General features: G+C 47.4%; 1 protein-coding gene across 3 annotated transcripts; it reads left to right on the forward strand.

Annotated features, from left to right (window-relative positions):
• The first annotated feature begins 8674 nt into the window (after positions 1–8674).
• Positions 8675–11861, forward strand: LOC124675704. Of its 3 annotated transcripts, XM_047211778.1 has the most exons (11): positions 8675–8721; positions 9214–9416; positions 9557–9713; positions 9792–9878; positions 9961–10088; positions 10234–10330; positions 10530–10607; positions 10710–10935; positions 11111–11334; positions 11437–11515; positions 11690–11861. In XM_047211778.1, the coding sequence occupies exons 2-10, from the start codon at positions 9247–9249 to the stop codon at positions 11485–11487; spliced, it is 1218 nt and encodes a 405-aa protein (XP_047067734.1). In that variant the 5' UTR covers positions 8675–8721; positions 9214–9246; the 3' UTR covers positions 11488–11515; positions 11690–11861. The 3 variants fall into 3 exon arrangements, with proteins under 3 accessions (XP_047067734.1, XP_047067735.1, XP_047067736.1); XM_047211779.1 differs by lacking the exon at positions 8675–8721 and having other exon boundaries at positions 9309–9416; positions 9561–9713; XM_047211780.1 differs by lacking the exon at positions 8675–8721 and having other exon boundaries at positions 9317–9416; positions 9579–9713.
• The last annotated feature ends 11022 nt before the right edge of the window (positions 11862–22883 follow it).

The following is a 22883-nucleotide window of genomic DNA, read 5'->3' on the forward strand; positions in this document are numbered from 1 at the left end:
TGATCGTATCCCCTTCATTGAATCATTAGCAATTCCCCCAAAATTTATCACCTCTGTCATAGAGTGATCATATGAAGAAGAATCCTCAAAGACCTTAGATGAGAAGAGTTGATTAGGAGACGAAAATTCATTGGTGCCAATATCAGTATCAATTTGCAAGAAAAAACTATGTACCTTGTTAACTCCAACAGGAGTTACACAGGGAGACCTCACAGGTTGCTCCTCCCTAATCATCATAATACCATCAATGGATTGTACCTCTGCACCCTTGTTCACATGCGGTAACGAGACCTCATTCATGACCGTCTGTGCCGCTGCCTCACCTCTTCCACTTAGCGAGCCAATTCATGGTTCCACTAAAGATGAAATGCCAATATACTCACACTATTGGATAAATTATGGCTATACATTTAAGATTTAGCTGCCTTATATAGTACATTGTTTTAAGAGGGAGTAGTAAGGCCCATATTTCTTTGTGGATTTAAGAAATAAGCCACCCCCTCGCAGCTTCTTTCATAAGCCGACCAGAGTGTTACTTGCGCTTTCAAAGTAGTTATATCACAAATACTTTAGAAGCGGATCCCATGTAAATATGTCTCATTTTTTTTAATAGAAAATGATATAGTAGGAAGCCTTTTCGTACAGTATTTGTGTAAAAAAAAACTTAAGAAGCGACAAGTGAAAAATCATGTAACTTATGAGATTTACAGAAGGGGAAGACTTATTTAGTTATTTTCTAGGGAAACACCAAAATAACTAAGCCTAATCATAGCAAAAGGACTATGAATACAAAAAATGATTATAGAGATGTGAATATTTATCCATAACCAAGCGGTCATAATGAATTAGATAAAACATTTTGTACTTCTACGTAATATAGATTCGGTGTTATGTGGAGCAGGGGCGAAGCTCCCAATAGGGCAAGGTAGGGCAGCCTTGATTTTTGGTGAATAAATTCTGATGCGCGTGTTTTTTCTGAAAATTTTGAATGGTCATACGTCGAAAACAGACTCCGTATGAGAAAGTTATGCTTGTTTCAGTGAACACTGCGCAAAATCGACTGCAAATCAAAAACATAGACTATTATCTCCAAACATAGACTCATATTCTATGTTCAATATAAATAACATTGCTTGATAACATAGATTTATTATTGATTGGACCTTAGTATATACAAGATAAGTTCTAGTTATTCATTATTTATACTCGCGAAATTGGAGACTTTCGAGATTTCTAGATATTTACAAGGTATGGCATATATTTCTTCGACCGTATTATCACTCCATTAAAATGACATTGATTTTACACATGGCGGCATTAACAATTGAAAGTAATTTTCCGCAACAAAGATAATCAAGATCGAGTTATGCATCAAATGAGAGATAATCAAACGTTAAGTGTTTGAATTACATTAGATTTTTTAAAAAGAGGTAAAGCTTAGCCATTGAGTAGGCATTATTGGTATGTTTTTTAGGTTCTATTTGTAATAAAATATTTTTTTATTTTTATTATATTTAGTGATTGTGTTTGAACCATATGCATCATTACTGTTTTAGGACAATTTTGGCATTTGCATTCTTAAAAGTTCGCCCTACCTCAGATTTTTTTTTGTCCTTCGCCACTGATGTGGAGCGAATACATCCAGGAGTTGCGATGTGGCAATGGTCTAACTTATTAGCCACCATCCACCACCGATTAAAACATCCAATGATAGGATGTAGATACACAATATCACGACCAAATGTGTATAGCCAAATGCATTGCGGTTTTATGGAAATTAACATGCACACATGATAGAGGAATATTTGATAATTTGCTACAAAATATAAGCATCTTTTGCAAGTAAACTAACCGGGCAACGGCTATACTATTATACGATTTTTTATTAATATTATCTCTATCAACGAAATGAAAGAATTAATTATAAATCATAGGTTGGGTCTAAGACCGAAGTGGTTTTACATTGTACAAGAATCTAATCACTAACAAGATGTAAAAAAATGGTAGTTACCAGATGATGCCTGGTGGTACCAAATGCACTCGTGACTTGTAAGGATCACCATGAATCTCTGCTGCTATCTATGAAACGGAAGTCGGGTCGTTCAAGGACATTGAGGACTGTCACTTGAATGGACGCGCTATCCATCCTCGGTTGACATCTGTCTACATTGGCATGAAAATAGTACACACGATTGGTCAGAGGAATTTGACGAGTATAAACAGGAAGTCAGGTGTACGTGTTAGTTTTGTACAGGTTCAGTGCTAGCGAACTGACATAACGTCACTGAAGCTAATGACTAGCTAATGACTGACTGGACTCCTAGCATGAGGAGGGCACCAGAACGGAAGCTCCCTATTGCATTGATCTCCCTCTGCACTGACAAGAACAATACTCCACACGACTGTTGATAAGAGGAATTCGACGAGTATGAATATGAGATGTTGTATCAAGTTTAGTACGGAGTATATATTTTTGGGAAAAGTCCGGTTTGAACCCGGGTGCATGTGAACCCTAGTTGGAAATGCATTTTCCAAATGTTAAAAAATTCTGAAAAAAAAATATCCGGGTACGTACGCATGTTTCATGTGTGCGTAGAAAGTTTTCGCGGAGAAACCACTTTTTTATTTCAGAATCTAAAAAAGACAAAATACGTCACATATATACTGCTATATAGCCCTGCAAAATTTCATTTTTTTGCCGAGACAACATAAAAGGTTTTTTCGTCACGAAACTCATGTCCAGGGCACATATTTGAGATCATCTGGGAAATCATTTTGTGTTTCGATTTTTAAAACATGTTTTGACATCACAAACGAACTTTTCAAAAAGTGGGTTCACATGCCCCATGTTCCATATATGCATTCTCATATTTTTGGTACTACTACTAGCGGATGATACTCGGGGGTGGCGTTTTGGGACATGGGTCTAGATGAACTGGTTATCTGGACCGTACTGTGGGATCTGTGCGGAAGTGTATAATGACTGGAATACGTGTGCTCGTATTGTTGGAAATGGACCAGTATTTGTGGTCATTAATATGGTCTGGGCCCACGGATTTGCCTATTCAATGCGAAGGGCCGACGGCGTTAAGGGTCGTCTCAAACTCTCAATGAAGAATCCTGTGTGTGTGTGGGTGCTGCTGGATCCACTGAACAAGACACGACCTGACCCAGCTGGAGCTGGACAAGGAGTCCACCAATACCCGACGGCCGGGTACGACGACCAGCTACCACACCTGACCGGCAGCATGTGGCCTTCTCTAGCTGGGCGAAAAACCGCTCGCCCTCTTTGTCGTCGGCGAGGTGACGAGAGGGACAGAGATGGAGTTGGCGGTGCGCGACGAGCGCTATTCAGTCCCATGATAAGCTGGGCGACTGCGTGAGGCAACACCGTCTGGTATCTCCAAGGGTCTGGCCCGAAGCAATGGCGCAGGGCATGCAGGTTACGGTGGCGAGTGTTATGCTAGCGAATATTTACACGGTGCCAGGGACCCAGGGTCGTCGATCCGTTCTCTTTGCCCGAGACAGCCTTTTGTAACGTGAGGTAGCTGGATAAAATTGCTCGTTGTATGTATGATGGAAATGTATAAATACCGTTAGCTCCAGTGGGCTGGATACAACAAGGTTACATCAAAATTATGCCAGCTCGATCAGTCTAAAGCACGAAAGGATGGTGGCGCCCCGCGCCTCACAACAGGAGGCCGAGCCGCGAGGCCGACAAGCGACAAGGCTACACGGCGCTCCTGGTACGGTGTTGGTGCCCGATCACGTGCGCCTGGATGTGGGCACCATGTTCCCGTTGCCGAACATCAGGCACCGCACGGCGTCGCCACCGCTCCGCCGACCTTGTACAACAGCCTCTCCCCGGCCACCGCCATTCAACAGCGGCGTCATGCTCGGGAGCATCGGCTCCGGCGGCGATCGCCCGTGGAGCAGGCAGCAGCAGGAGTCGAACGCTTCCCACTGCCTGGCGCTCGTGACGCCGGCCATTAGGGGACGCGGAGAACATGCAGCCGAACACCGTGCGGAGGATCGACGCTCTCCCATCGACGAAGACAACGATCGCGAGCGCGCCGTCAGACGACGACCTACCCGTCCGCGTAGGAGAGCGACGCACGGCAACGGCCGGCGCAAGGCACCATCACAGGCTGCCGGCAACGGCAGGGCACGGTGCCGCAGCTGGCCGAGGCGCTCGGGCGGAAGGTCTTAGCGTTGTTCCTAGCAACGCTGGCCGGCACACGCAGAGCATGCCACGAGCGCTGCTGTTGGTTCACAATCGAGCACTCGCCGGCCTCTCGTTGGAGAACGACGTCACTACGAGCCGAGCCGCGCTTTGCTGGCACAGTGGCACACTGCGAAAGACGCAGATCGACCCGGCGTTCCCACGAGGCCACGACGTTTTCCTCACCACCAAGATTGTCGTCACCAAGCTCGTCCCCTCCATGCCGGCGGCGACAAGCCACAGCTACAACAACCATGGACGTTCCCGGTGTGCGAGAAGATTGGGGTAGGCGTCGGCTGTGAGATGGGCAGTTGGAGATCAGGTCCAAGTATCTACTTTCACGGTACACAACCTGCGCCCCGTCTCCACCGCGTGCAACCATGACATCTCACACAATTAATGTTGGACAGACGTGGGCCCTTAGGACTGTTCATAAAAGACATCACAAACTGCAATACATGACAGAATACTTCCGCCTGCACAGATCCCAGTACTAACCATCGGTCTAGATTTCAGGATCATTTGAACCTGAGAGCCGAATTGAATATCCGATGATACTCTGCTTAATTTGTTCAACTGGCATAAGTGACAACCTTTGTTATCATACGATATGTTTGTAATAAGGAGCTGATATTGTTGATCTCTGGTGATAAAAGAGCTGGTTTTGGCGCCTTTTTTTATGCAATAAGTAAATTCTGCATGATTTCCTTTTTTTGGTGCCCACTCTTGAAAAAAATCACCTCAATAAAAAGAGAAATAGATCTGGTGGCAGATGCTAATTTAACACTCTCGATTGAGAGATTTAATGGTCTTACATTAAAAACAAATGCCTTACATTATTGGATCAACAGTGATCATAATTAGCAGACAATAATTAATACTAGTAACAAAATTAAGATCCTCACTCGCACTAGGGGAAAACATGCCAGTGATACTCCTAGTCCTAGACAATTGCAACTAAGACTAGCTAAGAAAGTTGATAACTTTCAACTTATACTCATAGTACTCCGTATATCCTTTTCTACCTTCCCATCCTCTGTTTTGAACAGCTAAGCAGTAGTAAGACTGCACATTGCAGCAGTATTGCAGTAATCAGTCAAAAAGCTAGATTCTTGATGGTTTCTTCTTCTGCTCCGATCACGAGCACATCAATTCAGGGTTTGATTCGAGTTTGGGCACCCGCTGCCGCTTCTTGCGCTTCGATCAGCCGAGCACACTGCACCTGAGCGCCTGCGCCTCCCTCTCACGTTGACGAGCCGCAGCGACGATTCGAGCTTCGGCGCCCGCTGCCGCTTCTCGGGCTTCCCTGAGCTGCTGACTGGACATGGACACGTCCGCCCAATCGATGAACGGGTCATTGAACTCCGCCGTGGCCACCATCTGCTCCAGCTTGCGGCGTTCCTCCGACCTGCGACGCTCGATCTCGCTCCGCTCGACGGCCACTTCGGCAGCCTTGGCCAGACGAGCTTTTTCGATGAGCTCGCGCATGCTGCAGCCAGTCGAAGGCTTTGGTTGCGCTTGCGCCGCCGTGCTCTCCGAGAGGTGATTCTGCGACGAGTCGGTGGACTGGTTCTTGATCGGAGTGGCGGCGGCGGCGGCGGCGAGGAGCGTCGAGCATTTCGTCGGATCCCTGGCTCTGCTCGGACACGGGGGCTTCTTGTTGCCGACGACGTTGGCGGCGGCCGCGAGATTGGGCGAGGCGGCGAGGAGCGTCGGACATTTCGTGGGATCCCTGCCGCTGCTCGGACACGGGCGCTTCTTGCTGCCAACGATGGCGGCGGCGGCCGCGAGAACGGGCGAGGCGGCGCATACGCGCTTCGCCGGAGGCTCCCCGCTGCAGGTGGATCCGGGCCGCTTCGGTTGCTTGGGGGCAGCGGCGCTCGCCATACATGAGGGATTTATGCTTAGGCATGGAGTGCGCAAGTAGAGTTCGGCGATGGCGGCGGTGCGCCGCGGGAGCCGAGGCGGCGGGAGCACCGCGGTGGCGCCCATGGTCACGCGCGATGGTTCGAGCAGCAAATCGAAAGCAGGAGAGCAGGAATCAGGCGAGCGGGAGAGCGGGGAAGAAGAAGACGCGATAAAAGATTAGGGCAAGAAATCGAATCTGCTGGATCGGGATTCAGGAAACGGGATGGGCAAGAAAGGAAAGAGAACAGCGGGAGACAGAGCAGCGGGAACTCGTGGTATGGAAATTCACCGGGATGGTGGGCCCCTTATGTCGGTGAAACGCGCAGGATTTGGTAAGTCTTGTCCCGCGTTTATTCTTTCCATATTGTTGGCATCATTTTGAGTGGAGTTGTGGTAGAATTAGCATTATTTTTGCTAATTCTAAATGCCTAGTGTTGGGCGTTCCCTAGACAATTAAATGTTTTGATCCTTCTTCTCCAGACTCCAGAGCGCGACACGTGTCCATCTAACCTCCTCAACCCCCCTTTGCTTCCATAATGTACCAACTAGGAAGTTGGCGGCGCGGCGTTGCCCGTGCTGTCTAGAGGACACGAGAGGAAAATTTCATTGTACAAGACTCCACATAGGGCCATTTTTGTTTAGGCCTATTTAGACTACAACATAGTGTTGCTGATGGGTTGTCGTTAGGAATTCGGTGGAGGGTAGTTAGTGAGACAATGCGTGGATTTTGTCTTTCCTCAGTGAAAAAAAAAGTGGATCGAGCTTCTATTACCTCCCCCTTTCTTATTCTTGGACGATGAACTTTTGCAGTAGGATCTGTATGAGCGATAGGCGGAGTTGTTTTTGGGTAGGCGAAAGAAGGGAGAACGGCATGCTCATCGAAATTTTGTCTGTCCCTTTTGGATTCAACGACGGGTGAGCCGTTGGGCACGAACTGGATAAGCATGCTCGAACTGGAGAAGAAATTGGTAATGGCTTCCGCCTGGGACGTCTCGGGATCCGAGGTAGCGGAGCACATAGTGCAAGCGGTGCTAGGCGAGGATCCTTCGCCTTTATTGGGGATGTGCGTATGCGGAGGTGGCAGCCGTCGACTTTGGCGCAGACAACGGTTCTTCGTCTTTGCCACTGTTGCCTCCCTCCCTCCTTGTGCTCTTCCTATCACATCTCACGTGGAGGCAGACCACCATCGCCGAGGAGGTAGATGCGTTATTCGACCGTTTCTTCATGCGTGCAGGTGGGGCTAGTGGTCGGCAAGCTCAGGACCTCCTCCGACCGCACCCTCGTCTACTCCCTGCTCCCCACGTCGCCCACCGACGCCAGTGAACCCGCTTGCTCCCTTCGGTCCGCCTCCCTGTAAACTATCAAGGCCAAGTCGAAGGGGGAGGGAAAAGGACACCACAGCTTCTTTGGACGCGCCACCGATGCTCCAGTTTGATGTCGATTGGGTCACTGAGCATGCTTGCAGGTGCTATCTCCTGTCATCGCTTGTTACTCTGCACAAACTCCTGATAATACCAATACCTATAGCTGGAGGAAGTAGGATAGCTATCGACTTACAGAGTTTGCAGCCAAATTTAACTTCTATTTTTAGTACTCTCCTAGAAATTCCAGACCTTAGAAGTGTTGCAAATCAGCATTGCGTGTCTAATGCGAGTAGTTTGATCTATTATACTTCTCCGATTTAAAGAATAAGATGTTCTCGTTTTACGTGTTTTTTTTTATTTGACTAAGAATTATTTTAAATACATAAAAATTGTTTGTATGAAATTAACATCATTAGAGAGTGCTTTTCAATACGAATTTAACGATAGTAATTACATGTAATATAATCAAGATTTTATTGCTCAATTTTTATGTTCAAAGTTCGTCTTGGTATGTGTCCGAGGCGGAGGCGCGAGCACGCTGGTGCCGGGAGGAGGCCGACGCTGTCCGCCAGGTCCGCGAGTACGAGGCGACGTGCCGGGAGGAGCGCGTCTGCCGCGTCATCTCGAGCTTGACTCGGAGTAGGAGCTCGACGCCTCGCCTTCCTCCGCCACCACCTCCGCCGCCGCGCGCAGAGGCCCTCGGGGCCGCATTTTGGTCAAAATTAGGCCGCGCGGCGGTGGCTATTAGTTAGTTTAGGTTATTAGTACAAATTATGTAATTTTGATGCACAATCGAGCATCAACTATCATCTATACATGTTCATCGATGAATTTTCCCATGAAAATTTAATTTCATTTTTTTTAGTTTCTTTTACGATTTCTGTTCTGCGCGAGTGGTAAAATCAACATAACATACATTTTCAGGAGACTGAATTAGACTTTTTCGGTTCCAATTTTTTCGGCAGAGATGCTCTAAGTTCCGGTAGTTTCCGTTCCGCGTTGACCTTCTTTCCAAGCCTCTGCCAAGCGGGACCCCCCGCACCATCACCTGGAAAGGAATGCAGCAACCGCCGCCGAGCACAAGGCCAACAAATACACCCGTTTGTCTGTCTCGAACTCTCGATCCAGCCGCGATCCTTTCTTCCCTCGGGCGCCGTCTGGATCGCTGGCTGACAGCTCGCCTCTCCGCGCGTTGACACGGGCGGCCGCGGCCGCGGCTACCCACAGGTCAGTGACTCCGCGCCACAGATGCATATGCTTCTTTCCTCCGCCAAGCCTTTGTTCACCTTCTTCCGTTTCGCTTGATTCTTCTCCCCTTGGCAATGCGCGCCCGGGGAGAGCACATCTATCCAAGTTTCTAGGCGGAATAACACATCTTCACTTAATTAATCATCCCGGAATTCATTTCCACCTGTTGAGGAATTCTTGATATGGGCAATGGAATGGTCCGGATGTGTTTCCAACAGGCCTGATTAATTCTGGCTAGGGTGTACTCAGCAAGCAATACAGTACATACTGAAGTACTAATTGCTTCTTACTGCATATTCCTCCTTCCACCCAAACATAAGTACTGTACTCGGAATTGACTAGTTCATGATATCTTCAGTTTGATGCTTCATTTTGTGCACGCTGTCCCCCTTCTGTACATTTTTCTTGCTCCATGTTATTGATTCGAATGAACTGTAACCGGACCCTAACTCATCTTCTGCACTAATTAAGCTGCCCCAGGAAGGAACATTACTGAAGAAGGTGATGCTCGCTATGCTCAGTTGCAGCAAAAAACAACTTGCACTGGTTTCCCTGCTCTTCTTCATTTTCTGTTCCCAGCAAACGGTCATTGCGAACAAGAAACCTTTCGGCATCACCGTAGCTTCCTCTAGATCATTGCGCGAGATCGAGTCCAGTTCCAGGCCTGTTGACAAGTAAGTTCATTTTTTTCCTTTCTGTATTATATCCTGAGAAAGACTATAGTTTTGTCGTGTGTATTTGGACTTTTGGAGCATTTCCTTAAGTTAAAATAGGCCTCAAAATTCATATCCTTGGACGCTAAGTTGATTGTCAGTAAGGTGGAAACTGGACAACAGATGGAAGACAGCACTAGTAACATTACCAACACGACCGCGAATGCGACGTCCGGGTGGAGCATTGTGAAGGAGGAGTTGACATATTTAGCTGGAAGTGCCCCTTTCAATAGCTGTCATGCTTCCACTATTGTAGAGGTACATGTTTTTTGGACACGGCGGATTTTCTGAAAGGAAACACTGTAAAAACTTACAGGTGAAAGTTTGTCTTGCTAGATTGAGAAAGACAATTATCTGGTGGCTTATTTTGGTGGATCCAAGGAAGGTGCTCCAGATGTCAAAATCTGGTTGCAGAGATACAGCGTAGGTTCAGTCCGTTTAGGCCAATTATACTTGTGCTTCTTAATTGAAAATTCAGTTCCTCCTCAGAATCTTGCATCTGTAGGATGGTTGCTGGCATCCTCCACAAGTGGCTGATGAACAAGATGGGGTGCCCATGTGGAATCCTGTATTATTCCAGCTCCCCTCTCGCGAGCTCCTCCTCTTCTACAAGATTGGTCAAGAAGTTCAGAAGTAAGATTTTCATTTACATTCTTTGGCCTCTAATGGTTGGTTGAAATGGCAAGAGAAGCGCAGGATAGAGCAGTTAGATGATGCAAAATGAAAAACAATGATATGCTTGTATCCGGTGACTTGGTGATAAACTCAATTTGTTCAGGTGGAGCGGGGCCATGAAAAGATCGTTGGATGGCGGCATATCTTGGTCACAGAGACAGCAGCTGCCGCCTGGTATACTTGGTCCTATCAAGAACAAGGCATGTCTAAATTTGTGGCCTTCGCTCCCTCATATGATTTATTGTATACCATAAGAAGTCCTGCAAATTTAACATCACTGTTACTACGATCTTTAACATGTCAGTAGTAGTTTAGTGCTTAGTGTCCTTTTCCCGCCGGATGCTATATTTGATGCCGAAGTTTAGTAAATTGGTTCTAACGTCAAGTTTTCTAATGCAGCCTTTCCTGCTTGAAGATGGTCGCCTACTGTGCGGGTCGTCAGTAGAAAGCTGGAACTCATGGGGTGCATGGCTTGAGGTAACATATGCTCCAAGTTTATAGTACTGTGATAACTGTGACATGCATGAAGTGTTTTATCACATCTTGCATTGTGGTCCTAACAAGTCCTCAACCACTTAGGTCACAGAAGACGCTGGCCGGACATGGAGGAAGTATGGTCCTATATACATAGAAGGTGAAACACTTGGGGTGATTCAGCCGATACCATACCGAACTGCCAATGGGACAATTCGGATGCTTTTGCGATCTTTTGACACAATTGGTCGTGTCTGCATGGCTGATTCTGCTGATGGAGGCGTGACATGGAGTTACGCCCATAAGACTGCGCTTCCTAATCCAAATTCTGGTTTGTTCTGAACCTGTTTGGCTAAATTAGCTTTCTCTTTGCTTCACTACCCTTTTTGTTGCATTGGAAAAGTCTTACTACTCTCCAGAGACCGTGTTTGCTGGGAGCGCATCAATAGAGATTTCTGTACAATGTTTGGTAACTCTGGTTTCTGCATTGTACTTCACACCTGAAGGTATTGATGGAGTTAAGATGAAGGATGGGAGAGTACTACTTGCTTACAACACCTTCTCCAGGAGCACACTTAAAATCGCAGTCTCCGCGGATGATGGTGATTCGTGGGATGAAGTACTCACACTAGAGGACACCGAAGGTATGGAGTTTTCGTATCCTGCGGTAATCCAGACCATGGATGACCTAGTACATGTTACATACACATATAACCGGACGCAGATTAAGGTAATTCCCCTGATGCATTAAAAACTCGTCTTATTTATTTTGAGCAAATACAGTACTTCAGTTAGGGCATTTTCTTAAAGAGTATGGTTCAATGCTTTGCAGCATGTTGTCCTTGAGGATTCTCGGAAAAAATCATGTTGTCCTTCCACCTAGGGGGATACTGACATTGTAAGTCTACAACTACTGGGACAGTGGCGGAGCCAGGCCAGCAAACATGTGTAGTCAGTTTAGAACTGTGTAGTCAAATACATGTATTTGTATGATTTTTTCATTATTTTTTGCATACGTTTAATCTCTATTGCCAAAAAACAGTGCAGTCAATTGACTACACTGCTTAGGCGTGGCTCCGCCACTGTACTGGGAGACTTATGGCTAGCAACGGAAGGCTCTTCAATCCAGTGCATCAGATTATGTGTTGTATTTTTCTGCTGAATGCAGCCTTTTATGTTTGAACAATTGTACGTGTGCTGAACGATTTAGCATATGGTGTTCCTAAATGATAAGCAACCTTGGTTTTCTCTGGTCAACGAATTACAAATGATCTTTATTTATACTGCTTTCATAAAATCAATATCAAGATATATGAAATGAAAGAATTTTGCAAGAACATACAATGATACCATTTATATATATTCTCAATCCATTATCCATATAATTTGGGGTCAAAGTTGAGCATCAATCTCGTGCAAAATAAAGTGTGTCTTCCATTCTAGGACGGAAGGGGTTACAATATTTTCTTGAGGTAGTCCTCTCTATGCTTGTAAAATATGTTTATATTTGGAAATAAGCATCCAAATGATCAACCAGTAAGCAAATAGCTCAACTACATATTTGGCATAGTCAAAAACAAGGTTTAGGGTTTGGTGCTTGGGTAAACAACCCAGCCCGTTCCACATGTATATATATGACCAATACAACATACACGTCCATATACAACACGTATAGGCGTGTGCTACAAGATAGACAGAGTTAGATGATAATTACAATTCTAACACTCCCCCTCAATATAAACCGCTATGAACAAAGGTTAAGATTGAACCTGAATCTATCTAACATCTGTCTAGTGGCTGGCTTAATAAACACATCAGCCAATTGGTCATGAGTGGATATGAACCTGACATCCAAGTCACCTGCAGCTACTCGTTCTCGCACAAAGTGAAAATCAATCTCTACGTGTTTCATCCGAGCATGAAAGACTGGATTTGCCGTCAGATATGTAGCCCCTAGATTGTCACACCACAATATGGGAGGACGTTGCCGAACAACGCCAAGTTCCTTGAGTAGAGAATCTACCCAAATAGCTTCGGCAGCTCCATTAGCCAATGCTTTATACTCTGCCTCGGTACTAGATCTCGAGATAGTAGGTTGCTTCTTTGCACTCCAAGAGACAAGATTTGGACCAACAAATACTGCAAACCCACTGGTGGACCGCCTATCATCAACACATCCAGCCCAATCAGCATCTGTAAAAATACTGATGACTGTAGACGTGGACCTGTGGAAACGTAAGCCTGTTTCCAGTGTCCCTTTGACATAACGTAGAATTCGCTTGACCGATTCCCAATGAACATCCGTAGGCTGTGACAGGAACTGACAAACTTTGTTGACAACAAACGAGATATCTGGCCTAGTGTGTGTCAAATACTGCAATCCACCAACCACACTGTGATACCGATGAGCATCATCTGAACTAAGTGGAGTACCGGTGTCTCTCGCCAAAGTCTCAGATACGGAAAGTGGAGTGGTGGCCGGGTTACAATTATCCATGTTGACTCGATGAAGAAGATCAAGTGCATACTTTCGTTGAGTCAAGGTTAGCCCCCCGGAATTGTAAGTGGCCTCCAATCCAAGGAAATATTCCAACTGACCCAAATCCTTGATAGGAAAATTACTGGAGAGAGCTCGAACCAGAACATCAACAACCTCTGGAGTAGAGCCGGCAATGACAATGTCATCGACATAGACCAACATAAAAATCTGCACTCCAGCGCGCGAGTAGAAGAACAAGGATGTATCCGCCTTAGAGGAGGAGAAACCAAGTCGATAAAGAAGCTGACTCAGGCGAGCATACCATGCACGCGGCGACTGTTTCAGACCATAGATGGATCGCTGAAGCTTGCAAACATGAGAAGGATACCGGGTGTCCTCGAAACCAGGCGGCTGATGCATATAGACATCCTCAGCCAAAAACCCATGCAGAAACGCATTACTGGCATCCACCTGCCGAAGACTCCATCCACGAGAAACTGCGAGAGACAGTATAATGCGAACTGTGGCAGCCTTCACCACCGGGCTGAAAGTATCTCCATAGTCAATCCCATGCTGCTGTGTAAAACCTCGCGCAACTAACCGCGCTTTATGCTTATCAATGGATCCATCCGGACGATGCTTCGTTTTAAAGATCCACTTGCTGCCCACAACATTGACACCAGGCGGCCGTGGGACAAGAATCCAAGTGCCATTCTGTTGAAGTGCATCAAACTCAGCAGACATCGCCGATTGCCATGCAGGCTCACGGAGAGCATCGCGATGAGAGGTAGGAGCCGCAAAGAACGCCCGGCGACGCGGGTCATACCGCACGGTACCATCGGTGTACATTTTCTCACGACGAGTCTGGTCACGGCGGCGCGTTATCATGGCATGTTGATTCACGGCGGGATCAGCCGAAGACATCGCGGCTGCTGGAGGAGCAGCAGAAGGCGACGTGGGCTGCCCCGAAGCAGCAGGCGCGGACGATGCAGGAGGCCGGCTCGGCTCGCCAATGCCGCTCAGCGGCTCGCTGGCGCTGCTCGGCTCCTGCGCGTGCATGGACGCGCCATGCACGTCGATCACAGCATGCAAGGGAGCGCTGGCGTCGATCGCCACACCATCGGCAGACTCAAGCGGCGATCCGTCTGGTACCTGTGGAGAGACAGCACTTGGAACAGATGGATCAGTAGACAAATAAGACAGATCATAATTCCGCACTGGTTCACTAGTAACTGGTTCATCAGACGGAAAACGAATGGCTTGTTCAAGGGTGGACACATTAACCGACACACCGGGAGTGGCAAACGGAAAAACCGACTCAACAAACACCACGTCACGGGAGATGTAGATTCTTCCTATGGTTCGATCTAAGCACTTGTACCCTTTATGTATGGGACTATACACCAGAAACACACACATCTTAGAACGGAATTCTAGTTTATGAGAGTTGTATTTGCGAAGACTAGGCCAACAAGCACACCTGAAGATACGGAGAAAGGAATAATTAGGCTGAACATGCATTAGGCGATATAGTGGTGTTTCTTTGTTGATGACAGGAGTAGGCATACGGTTAATGAGATAACAGGCTGTGAGAAGGGCTTCGTCCCAATAGCGAAGAGGAAGTTGTGAATGAGAAAGGAGTGCTAGGCCTGTTTCAACTAGGTGTCGGTGTTTGCGCTCGGCAACCCCATTTTGTTGGGAAGTGTGAGGACACGAGACACGGTGAACAACCCCTGTGCGCTCAAAGTATCGGTGAATATATTCACCACCCCAATCAGACTGAACCGCTTTTATCTTAGCATTGAGAAGACGCTCGACATGAGTCTGAAAAGCATAGAATATTTGTTCAACATCAGACTTATGTTTAAGAAGATATATCCAAGTGAACTGAGAGTAGTCATCGACAAAGATGACATAGTATTTGTACCCCCCAGAAGAAACGCTGGCTGGACCCCAGACATCAGTATGAATTAATTCAAGAGGCACAGTAGAAACACGAGAGGACAATGAGTAGGATAACTGATGACTTTTAGCATGTTGACAAGCATCACATACTAAATAATTATTGTTTGACGGAGAACACGAAAGCTCATTGGCACTAACAATGTTTTGAACTACATTATTGGATGGATGACCCAGACGTTGGTGCCACTGTTGAGAAGTTGCACCAGCTGACACACGACGAGACGACTCCTTGCCGAACGGGATGGGGTAGAGGCCACCTTCACTCCTACCGAGAAGCAGAACCCTCCTCGTGGTTATGTCCTTGACACAGAAAAAATCACGATGAAACTCAACAAACACATGATTATCACAAACGAGACGATAAACGGAGAGAAGGCTAAGACAGGCATCAGGCACATGAAGTATTTTTTGAGGTGAAGAGATGAACCAGCTAAAAGTGATTGACCAATATGCGAAATTGACAGACCTGCACCATTTGCTACTTGGACCTGATCCTTGCCACCGTAGCGCTCGTATGCCTGAAGACGTGCTAGCTCGTTGGTGAGGTGATCACTCGTCCCGGAGTCCATGATCCAGGGATTGTTGTTGTAGTTTGTTGTTGCAGCATTGCCACTCTTCTGCTGTGGTGGCTGAAAGTTGGCGTCGAAGCGGTTGCGACAGTCCTTGGCGACGTGTCCCCAATTGCCACAAATCTGGCATTTAGGCCTCCATCGACGCTGCTGCTGGCCGCCATTGCGACCGTTGTTCCAGCCTCCACCATTGCCGCCATTGCGGCTGCCATCATTGCGGCCGTAACCGCCTCCATCGTTGCGGCCGTAGCCACCGCCATCGTTGCGGCCATAGCCGGGTGTTGCCTCCATGTCGAGGCTGCCCCTGCTGGCCGTCACCACCATTGGGGCGAGGGAATCCTCCACTTGGAAAGGTGGGGTTAGGACGCACCACCGCGTTTACCGACGACGACCATCCCTCGTTTTGCGCCTGCTATGCTTGGAGGGACTCGAAGGAGAGGATGTCGGCGTAGAAGGTGGCATAGGGGACCGACGCGTCGGCGCCACGCGAGTGCGAGGCGGTGACAGGGTTGTACGCAGAGCCCAGACCGATGACGATATAGTCAACGAGTTCATCGTCGGTGATGGGAGCACCGACGGTGGCCATTGCATCTGCATAGCCCTTCTTCTTCTGCATGTATGTTGCAGCGGAGAGATCCTCCTTCCTCGTCGTTACGAGCTGACGACGGATGTAGCGCACATTGGCGTGGCTCTGAGCGCCATACAAATCGTGGACGCCGGCCCAGACCGCAGCGGCGGTTTGACAACCGATAAGCTGGTTGGCAATGTTGGGCTCCATGGAGCCGAGGAGCAGCCCGATGAGGCGCTGATCCTGAGTCCACCAGTTGTCATACTGGGGGTTAGGGATTGTCACGGCCTTGTCGCCGTCTCCCTCGGTGACCGTCTTTGCAGGCACGACGGCAGTTGCGTCGAGGTGATGATGCAGTCCAGCGCCGGCAAGGTTGGGAAGAACTATGCCCTTCCAGAGATTGAAGTTGCCGGCCTCCAACCGGAACGGGGGAACCGGGACGGTCCCTGCGGAGGCGCTCGCCATCGAGGAAGAGGAAGTCGACCCGACGGTGGTGGAGAGTTGAAGGGAGGAAGTCATCGCGGCGCGCGGAGGAGAGGTCTCTCGGCGGCGGCGACAGATGAGATCGCAGCGGCGGCTGCGTTTGCTCTGATACCAAGTCAAAACAAGGTTTAGGGTTTGGTGCTTGGGTAAACAACCCAGCCCGTTCCACATGTATATATATGACCAATACAACATACACGTCCATATACAACACGTATAGGCGTGTGCTACAAGATAGACAGAGTTAGATGATAATTACAATTCTAACAGGCATGACACTCTTCATTCGGACTCTTTTCTTGTGAACTTGGAAGTTAAAAGGAAAGTATATAGTATGATGCTCTTGGGAGTGGTTTTTTGGGGAAAATCATTGCTCGACGTGATGATTACTTGAGGAGTTTGGTTTCCTCTCCCCCCGCTCCCGTCGCCCCCCCGAGGGCGGCCGGGGCGCCGCCGCCCCACGCCCGCGCGCCCCTCCCCCCCACACCTTCCCTCGTCGCCGCCGCCGGCGGGAGCCGCCGGGCAAAGCCCTGGCGGTGCCGGCGGCGGCGGCCTTCTCTCTCCCGCGCGCGGGGACGCTCCGTCGGGGCGGCCTCGTTTCTGCGGCGGAGAAGGCGCCGGCCCCGGCCCGGCTGCTGCGGGCTCCCGCCATGGCGTAGCTCGTGCCCGGGCGCGGTGGTGGAGCCTCGGCCGCCGCCGCCGGTGCTTTGCGGGGATGCTCTCGGGGGCGGCCAGATCTTGGCCCGCGGGCCTAGATCTAGGCTTGGTGGGCCCGGTCGCCCTCACACCCTTGCCTTCCCCATCGTGGCCTCCCGTGTTTGCTGCCGGCCGCGCGGCTGGGGTTGATGGTGTCGGCTGAGCAGCGTGTTGTCCGTCCTGCGCGGTGGCCGGGGTCCGGCGGCCCTGCTTAGCTGTGTCGGGACCTTGGGGGTTTCTGACTGTTCCGTTGTCGTTGTGGGCGACGTTCTTGCCGGCCATCCAGGAGTGGGTCCTTGGGCCGCGCGTGCTCGCCGGGGTAGGCAGCATGCTCGCTGCTACAGCTGCTCTCGCGGCTTTGGTATGCTTCCCCTCCGACCAGTTTGGTCGCGTTCGCGCAGGTGGTGACGCTCTGGGGATGGTGGGGTCGTCGGGTTGCCGCCGATCTAGCGTCGTCGACGTCTAGATCCGGGTCTGGCCGGGCATTGCCAGCCGGTCCGCGTTCACCTTGCGCTCGAGTCTAGTTGGGGCTAGTGCTTAGTGCGGCTTCGGTTGGGGGCGCGGCAGCGATTTCTGCTTTGTCCGCTCTACGCCCTCGCGATGGCGTCCGGAACTTTGATCGGGTGTTTGGACCTCAGCGAAAGCTGCACATGGCAGTGGCCTGTGCCGGTGACGGCGGCACCTGCGGGTGTCGCTCCCTTGTTGAAGGCGTCCCGATGCTGTCTCTCCTTTTCGAAGTGATGGGCTCCATCCCTCCGCCTCAATCTGCTCTCCTTGGGGGCCTCGCTTTGGGCATGCCTCTCTGGTAGTGTCTTGTGGATCACCCTGTGACCTCTTGCTGGTGTTTCAGCCCTCTCGCAACGTCGGCTTGGCTGTTTTTACACGGCTTGCTGCGGTAGCTGATGTCCTCCCTAGCGCCTTGGGGGGCTTTGCTAGGTCGGCGTCTGGTCGTAGCCTTTGCCGGTGTGCTTATCCCAATGCCAGGGGATGATGTTGTGGTCCAGGTCTGGACCTAGCTCGAGCTCCAGGGGTGGTGGCTCTTGGGTCTGAGTGAAAACTTTGCAGGACCTTCTGTCTCTGCCGGTGACGATGGCGCACTCCAGCGCCATTCCCCTTCTTGGAGGCGTCGCCGCAAGACCCCTCCTCCTTTGGCTCCTCAAGCTCTGTTAGGTGGTCGGCCCGTCGTTGAGTTCCCCGTGGATTGCAGTCTTGGTGCGGTGGAGGTTTGTTGGTGCGGACATGGCCGTGATTGCTCCGGTGCTGCAGAAGACAAAGCTCCCTTTTCATGGTTCAAGTTGACGCTCCGGCGGGCTTGACGTTCCTTGTGTTGTCTTCTGTTTTGTGTTTCGGTTTGCGCTTTGCGCGTGTGTGTTGTAACTTCTGGTGTAACTCATAGCCGGTTGATGGCTTTGTTAATTCAAAGTCGGGCTCATTTCGAGCCTTCCGTTTAAAGAGTGGTGTTTTGGAACATACGCACCCGGGTCAGGAGCCGAATTGAATTTTCGGATGCCCTTTTACAATTGAAACACACTGGTAGTAATAGAGTTCAACCAGCTGGGCATTGCAAGAGACTAATGTCCCAACTGAATTCCCCAATCCTCTCAAAAATAAAATAAAACTGAATTCCCCATTTCTCCGTTGCCTTCTTTTTTCGATTTACCATTTCCAAAACAAACAGAAAAATTAAGTTGGCGTGAGCTTTTTTAAAAGGTAACACTCCAAATCAGAGCCCAATGGGAAGGAAATCATCGGACCACTCCACGTCGTTAATATATTTTCCATCCAACGGCTGTCTCTTCTTGAAAAAAGGAAGGTAAACACTCCAAATCAGAGCCCGATGGGAAGGAAGGAAATCGTCGGACCACTCCAACGTCATTAATTTACTTTCTTAGCGCTGCCCTTTTATTTTGTTGCATAGTCAAGTCTGAATGGAGTAGTATTATATTTTACCAATATTAACTCCTTTTAAACGTTTACTATACAGTAAATAGGATTCTTAATAAGGTACGGTTTAAATACTTCCAAATTTAACTCCTTTCGATGGTATTTAAAAGGGTGCCTATAAAGGTATGGCTTTAATGGGCTAAATTAGGAGAGTCTTCCAAATTAATGGGAAAAAATAAATTGTGGCCGCAAATACTATCAATATAAACCCGAGAAACCAAGATGTTGAGGAACACATCGACGCAAAGATATTTTGCTGTCTAGGACTAGATCGACAACTATGAAGCCCCTCCTTTTCATCCCCCTCCTCCAGTTCCTCGCCATCCTCCTCCCTTGCATTGCCAACAATTCAACCCAAGTAGTCTATGACACAGAAGGCCATGAGTTAAGTAGCAAGCAGAATTACTATATCCTCCCTGCCAAAAGTGTGAGTGGTGGAGGTCTAAGAGCTATGCCTACTGGCCTAAGGTGCCTGCACTTTGTATTCCAGGAGAGTAACGGGAGTCTCCTTGGTACCACCCTGCGGTTCACACCGCTACCACAGAAAGCGTCATCCGCCGAGGCAATCCTCTTATCTAGCGACATTTGGATCGAGTTCCATGATTTTGATAGTTTTTGCTCGGATAGGCTAGACTGGCACCTTACCGAACGTACACCAGGGTTGTTATCAGGGCGTCTACAACATGTGGCAGCCGGCAATGAAGACGGGATAAGGTCGTTTGGGGTGTTCCGGGTCGAGAGGCATGGTGCAGATGGGATGGGATATAAGATAGTATCATGTAATGACAAGGGGCCATGCAAGGATCTAGGTTTGCATGATTATAACGGCAAGACATGGCTCACGGTGAGCGACAAGCCTTTTATGGTTGTGTTTAGGAAAGAGTAGGTATTATAATTTTATGTCTATTACTAGTGTTGATCTGTGCGCGAGTTCATGGTACTGCTACTCGAGTTCTTGGCATGTGTACTGTGTTTTGCACCATTTGCAATAACAAGATTGCAGTGATAACTAGATAACACTTCTCATCTCAATTACATTTCTTAACATTTCAAACTGGTATATTTGAAAAGATTAGCAACCCTTGCCCATTCATACCAAACAAACCGAAACAAATTAAATATCGCTATGACGTGACCCACCTCAACATATTCGGTGCATGTTGCAACTCACATAAGAATATTTGGTTCACAATATAAACTACTGAAGGATGATATTAGCACATCTAAGCAACACAACCAAGGCACCGTTTGCAAAGCTATATGACATTTATCATAACCGTGGAGGGAACTTTTCCGATAACTAGATGATACCCCGCGCGTTGCTGCGAGATATTAGTGTGACAATCAGATTAGATGAGAGATGAACACTACTTATGGAATGAGAAAAAAAAGGATAAAAGAAGATAAAATTTAGTGAGCCCTAGAGTATTTATTCCATCTAGCGATTATACATATAAGATGGATATAAGTGTACCACATATTCAATCTTGGAAATCGTTTGGGCGGAAGCTTTCTTGTTCATTGTTTAATAATTTGATAGAAAATGCAGGATCGATCGGGCAAGAAAGAGAAGATAATGTAAAGAACTGGTAGAATTAAACTTTCCATCATTGTCACTGATCCACATAATTTTTACCTCGAATGTACCTTAGAACAGCATAAGAGAAGGTCATCACTTACACCAACTTACATTAAGTAAACATTACATATAAATTCATGTTCATAGATCTCTGCTTGCTCACATCAGATCTGAAGATCACCAAAACGAAGCAGTATATGCTGACTTTATGTTTGTACAGAGGTGCCGAAGTCCAAAACAGATGGTGGTTAGTCATTAGGAATTTCTATTTGTACAAAAAAAAGGATGTAAAATATGCAACCTCCAACTCTATCTTGCCTCTTTGCAAGGATCTTTGAGCCATTTTTTAGACGATTACAGCGAGTCCAACAGCCTACTTCGGTACTGCCATACATGGAGGTCTTGTCACCAATGAAAAAAGAAGGCAAGACGACCTGATATGATAATTGTGAATAGTTCTAAGAGAAAATGCTACTCTAATAGAAAAATAATTAGGAGCAGAAATGGGTGACATGCTGTTTGCCTTACCATTGGCAGTAGCCTTTTTCATAGACTTGTTCTAACCAGCGAAGACAAAAATCAGGTTCTGGAGATTACAGTTTGTACACAAGATCCCACTGAATTGCAACCTTCATTTAGTATAGATAACAATTCAAGATATTAGAAATGTGTCAATATGTGTACAATACAATGATCAGTCACAAAAAGATTTATGAACAAATTAAAATAAAGGGAAATTGTTAGATCAAACATTATTAGAATCCTGCCCATACATGTAGAACATAAGGATCAAGAGATCAATCAAAAAACTATATGGAGGAATTAACCTCGGGACAAATTAGTGGAAAGAAATAAGCTCAAAAGAACTTCATCTGCTTGATGCAGCTACTTAGATAATGTTCCCTGGACTTTGAGAAATACTCCTGCTTAGAAGCAAATCGACAGCAAGAGCAACAAATTTATAGAGAAATATTGAGGTAGAGGAATTCAAAAAAATTACATATTAAATATTTACAATATCCAGACTGTTAATTGTACATCCATGCACAAAAGGAACTTTTATAAATGAAAGAATATTACTGTTGACTTGAAGCGCTTCATCTCAAATTGAGGTATCTATGAAATGGCAACCAAGACAATAACATACCTCACCGATGTATGTGATCCTGCAAAAAGAAAGTTATTCCAAAGAGAACATTAAACATGAGAGCAAGAGGCTACCTTACTAAAACCAAGCAAGTTAACTGGCTTCAGGCTCTAATACAATGTGAGTAGCAAAGACAATCGTACCTGGAAATGTTCAGGTTGCTTGTGAGACAAATATCAGGCTAAAACGGGCAACATAGCTGCACTTAAAATCCATAGATTGAGCAACGAACAACAGAGATTGGTAGGGAATAATTGGATTTAAGAGAACAACCTGCAGGCTTCTTTTGTTTCAACCAATAAGAGATCAATGGATTATGGATGCATCTGACAGTACGTGGAGGAGACTGCAAGGAAGAAGCTTGGTGGTCCTCGTAGCGGCAACCAGAGAGAATGGCACCTGCTAGGGGAGGGGCATCAGCAGAAGCACACGTCAGGAGGGGATCGATGGTGATGCTCCAGATCATAGCGAAGTGAAGGATCATGGTGAAAGCAGCTGTCTCAAGGGGAGAATGGGATTCGGTGGAGAAAATGAAGGGGGGAGAAGATGAGGAGGAGTTAAATAGTGGAAGAGATAAAAGAGAAGACGCCGAGTTAACTCTGAAATTTAATGTGCGACAATTATTTGCTTTCAAATGGGTTTGGGTGGAGAAGGCGAATGGGAGGAGATAAAGCGGAAGTAAACAGTGGAGGAGCTAAAAGAGAAGACGACCTGATGCATGGACTCGGACATATAAATATGTGGGACGATTATTTGCTTTTAAAATAAAAATAAAAACTGAATGCAATATAATTTGTTGAGGTGGCAGACTTGCTGAGGTGGACGATTTGCATGTCAATGATGAGGTGG

Source organism: Lolium rigidum, chromosome 7, assembly GCF_022539505.1.
Source record: "Lolium rigidum isolate FL_2022 chromosome 7, APGP_CSIRO_Lrig_0.1, whole genome shotgun sequence".
Taxonomy (NCBI): Eukaryota; Viridiplantae; Streptophyta; class Magnoliopsida; order Poales; family Poaceae; genus Lolium; species Lolium rigidum.